The sequence below is a fragment of the Nestor notabilis genome, unplaced genomic scaffold, assembly GCF_000696875.1.
Source record: "Nestor notabilis isolate BGI_N333 unplaced genomic scaffold, ASM69687v1 scaffold760, whole genome shotgun sequence".
NCBI lineage: Eukaryota > Metazoa > Chordata > Aves > Psittaciformes > Psittacidae > Nestor > Nestor notabilis.
In genome coordinates, this window is record NW_009912228.1 from 26,576 (window position 1) to 31,281 (window position 4,706).

At 43.5% G+C, this 4,706-nt stretch overlaps 1 protein-coding gene across 1 annotated transcript in view; it reads right to left on the reverse strand.

Annotated features, from left to right (window-relative positions):
• Positions 1-3,413: 3,413 nt before the first annotated feature.
• The window catches only part of MRAS (muscle RAS oncogene homolog), a 17,594-nt gene continuing 16,301 nt past the window's right edge, over positions 3,414-4,706 (reverse strand). The window contains exon 5 of the mRNA XM_010018259.1: positions 3,414-4,445. Within this exon, the coding sequence (XP_010016561.1) occupies positions 4,346-4,445 (100 nt within the window). The 3' untranslated portion in view covers positions 3,414-4,345. The remainder of the gene's footprint in view (positions 4,446-4,706) is intronic.

A 4,706-nucleotide genomic window follows, 5' to 3' on the forward strand; every position in this document is an offset into this window, starting at 1 on the left:
TTATCTATTTCTCTAATTGCAAATATCTCTTGAGCCCTCTCTCTTATTATTAAATACATATCTGAACCCTGATACCTAAAGTAGATCAGAGATTGCATCTCTTAAAACACTATTATATTCTGTATTCCTCATTATATTCTACTCCTGACAGAGCTTGTGGGGGGGATTGCCTCCTTCCCAAGCATTCCAGCAGCATTTAGTGACCATCCCTTGAAATCACTGGAGCTGAAGAAGACCCTGGGCAGTCTGCTTTGGCCTTAGGATGGTTACAAGCACCAAAAAAAAAAAAAAAAAAAAGGCGAAAAGTCTGAGCCAGTATTACAATGACGTCCTCACTGGGCCTAATAACGCTGATTTCCTCTCAAGACTAGACACATCATGTATGTCTAAAACCCTCAGTCTATCCCAATTTACAAATTCTAGTACAGCTGTAGATATAAAGAGCCAGCCAAAACTAATTATGACAGATTAAGATACAAAGCAACATACTGCAATGCCTGTTGTTAAACTGAAACATCTGATCCAAACTGACAATTTCAGCCCCTCCTTAAGCTCTTGCTTGTCTTGGTCACCATCTCTTGCATTTTTCTGCTGATTGGCATCATCTGAACATGGTTTACGCAGATGTACCCGGGCTCTCATTGAGCAGCTTTGCCAGCGACAGCAGTGGCCTCCACTGAGACAGCCAAGAATGCAGATTTGTAGGGAGCTCATCTCCTGCAGGTCTGCAGAGGTGGGGTTTGTTCCTTTGGTTTTATTGTTATCACAGTTTTGTTCCATTTAGAGTTGGCAGGCAGAGAAGGACAATTAAAGCATCTGCTTATGACAGAGGAAAATGTATTTATTTCAGCCAGGTACTTTTCCTTTTCCTTCCCACCCCCTTTTCCTTATGAGAGAAACAAAGGTAGACAGACAGATGACTTTGCTTGTATAATATACATCTCAAAAGCTGATAAGAAAACAAGCCAGTGTCTGTTTTATAGGCAGAAGGACCTGAGGGAGGAAACAGCAACACTATTTACCTGAAGGCACTGGCAGAGCTGGGAGGAGATGCCAGATTGGGAAGGCGGTTACACCTTTACAATGCCAAAACTTACGTAGTGTTTTTATTTTTTTTTTGTTTGTTTTACAAATATTATTGTTTAAAATGAAAAAAGGAGGCCATTTGGTTATCAAATACAATAAAATCTTTAAGGTTTTACCCCTCTTCTCATTTTGTTTGAAAGCGTATATTGAAAGCAGGATAAGGGTATGGCCAGCTCTACCTTGTAAACTCCTCTTTAGTAGAAGAGGAACAAGATTGCTCTGAGACAAGCAAATACAGAGTTACCCAGGGACTGAAGATACTAGGTCACTTGGACCATCAGGTCTTTGGAAAATGAGTGCCAGGTGCTGCCTTACAGGATCTTTGTCCAGACTGTCTCTGACCACAACAAAGAAGTCCCTATCCACTGGATGCTGGTGGAAGAAAATAAGCCACCCACCAGCATGGTTGGTACTTTCTGTAGTGTATCACCAACTGGTGGGTGTCTCACAACCCAGGTCTCAGTGCTGTGTAGAGCAGGGAAGGTGCTCTTGGTTTCCTAACAGCCCTGAATATGAAAGAGTGAGTTAGATGGCAGTAGGCTTTGTATACCTCACTATTTTGAGCACCCTAGACTTGTTAGAGGTGCGATCCCTGTTGGAAAACACTCTGCTATAAACATTTTGAGGTACATGGAAGAAAACGGGCATACTTTCCCCGCTTGCCACTATCCTTTTCAGTTGCTCATCTGCTTCTTTCCCCCCCTCCCTGTTATTCTGCAATAGCTGTTGCTGCAGAAGCTGAAGTAACAATTAAGATAGATACTTCAGAAAAAGCAGGTGATTTCTCACATGCCATGCTGAGTACCCAGCAGATGTGACTCAAGATACACACATTCTGGTTTTGGGCAAGTATTCCCAAGGGTTCAGATAAAAATAATAAGGATGAGGGGTTTCAACAGAAATCAGGTTATTTTTAAGTGGAAGGTCTCTAGGGGATATTAACATGCCACCATCTTCCTGTGTGTGGGATCCCATAGTATTAGTTGTGTGTAATTAAAGAAATTAAGCCAGTAATCAGGCTAGACAGGGATTCAGGCAGGAAAGTGGTAATGGGGGTTACAGAAAATTGGGTTGGTTGCAAATATCAAACACCTTCTGATTTACTAGATGGTTTCAAGGTAGAACAAAATAAGATGCCTACAGGGAGATCTTCACCCCCAGAAGACTGTAGCAAGTCTCGAGAGCCAGGATTTGACCCTAATGGTTTTGGTCATCACAGTTCAGCCAACAAGGAAATGATACAGTGGGAGAAATGCAGTCATGGTCCGGAACGAGATCTCAGTTGACAAAGGGTGTTGCAACTTTACAGAAGCATTTGGCCCACATCCAATGTAAGAGTCCATGGAAGATATTTCTTTCCACTGTCCCCCTTTTAATCCATCCTCAGCATCTGTCATCACACGAAAGGGGACGGAGGCAGTGGAGCCAGCATTACACTAACTGGCTTGCCAAGCCAGCACAGACATTGGCCATCTTGTAGCCATGATAAAGACTGTCCAATTAGGAAAATGTTTTCATTAGCGTCACTCACCTGAAAAATAATCATCAGCCAACTTCCACTTGAAAAGGTAGCCTGGCAAAGAGTCAAGAAATGAAAACCAGTGGCAATATAAGACAAACAATAAATAACTAAGTCTGTGATGATCCACCATCTTGAACGGATCTTCAATACCCAACACCAGGATTTTCTGCGCTCAGACACATAAATCTCAGGCATTCATACTCTGCCAATATTTTAAGTCATGCCCATAAAGCATATCTGAACAGGATTTAAGCTGATGAAAAGCAAGTTGTTAATTTTAAAGGGGCTTGGTGATCCTGTGAATAGAGCCGATGGCTTCCGTCCAGCAGATGACAATCCACTGAATTAGAGAAAAATTTGCCACCACAATTCTTAGTGCTGGAAAGGTGTGAAAGAAAATGTGGCCCTTCCAGGATGTGCACAACCATATTTCTGATGCCACAGATGGTAGCCTGAATGGCTGCAGGTTTTTTGCCTTGTCTTTTCATAAAGCATAAAGATATTTAGTCTTCGCTGTTTTCAGGGAGACATTTTAGGTATAGTAAGCTTATGAAGAGACACATCCCAAAACACCTCTTCCTTTGAAGTCACCAACTCTCAGTGAGAGGGAGAAGAAGAAATAAAGAAACATTGAGCCAAAGCCCATAAACAGATTTCTCTGTGTGTGTGCAAGATGAGCCTGGGAAAAGCAAAACAATTCATCTACTCAAGAGTGGCTTCACAGGCAAAGGTTAAGGAATAATAAAGAGGGATTTAGATCGTACCACTTTACATGCATTTATGAGGGAGAAATTCAACACCCAGATAACAAATTCAGTTCAGGTTTTACTTCCTCTCTCCCTCCCCCTTCACCCCCTTAGAGATGGCATACCCTTCCATTTGTAAATTACTTTAATTTAAATACTTCCAGGTTAGAAAAATGTCTTAACTTTGACATGCCCCAAATTACAAAACAGAAACAAAATCTCTTGACAAAGGGTAAGAATAAAATATAATCCAAACCCAAACCTCTTTTCCTTAAGCTGGAGTTTATGGTCTGTGAGCTGGCTGCCCTCCAGAGTCTGACACAATGTCTGGAGCACCCAGAGCAGCTGGAATTAATTTTCTTCCTCCAAATCTATGCACTTTCATATGAAGTCGTGTTTTGGCACTGCCGCCTAAGAGAGAGTTCAGTGCAAAAAATCTAACCCTGGACGTGTTTCTTTGCAACCCAACACTCGCTGAGCAAACAGCAAAAAAGGAGAAGAGGACAAAAAAAAAAGTTAGAGAAAGAAAAGAAAAGCCCTTTCCCTCCCCCACACGTACACAGACGACTGTACCAAACAGGGGGGCTATTCATGGCTGTTCAGAAATGGGTCACAAGGAGAAATGTTTGCAGATAAAACCAACACTTCCCCCCCTTTTTTTTTTCTTCCTTTTTTTTTTTTTTTTTTTTATAAAATTTTTTTTTTTTTAAATTTTGGTCCTCCCTCAGGCCCCTGGAAGGTGCTGGGGATGTTCAAGAGTCATGGTCCTGCTGATCCCTTCTGCCTCCCATTTGCACGGCTCCCACGCCAGCCCTGATGCACAGTCCTGCTCCGGGGGGGTCTGGACCCCATCAAGCCACCTCCTCCAAGCCCAAGCTGCTGTGGGGAGGCCGGGGGGGGCATGTGGGCATCACACTGCTGCTCCTCGCCTGGGTTGGTGGTGGGGTCGGGGGGAGGAGGTAGGCATCCAAGGCACTCCCAGGCGGTCCCGTCACAAAATCACGCACTGGAGTCTGTGGGAGCCTGTGGCTCTGTCCCCTCGCCATTTGGTCTTTTTCTTCTTCTTCTGGCTTTTCTCTGGGATCTGTTGCCTGTTTTGGGAGACAGATGGGAAAATAAGCAGATGAGACACAAAGCTGTCTCATACATTAGCATCTCGAGCCCTGGGCAGCCAGCAGAATGGCATCTTGGCGTGCATATGTATATCTCCATATACCCTTCCACCACCACATGGCTTTTAATACCATACAGCTAACCAGACAACTGCCTGCATTTTTAAGGAAAGAGGAAAGAAGCCATAAGCAAACGTTAAGGCTAATGGCAGGGGGGGATGTCCTGCCCGGGAGGCATGG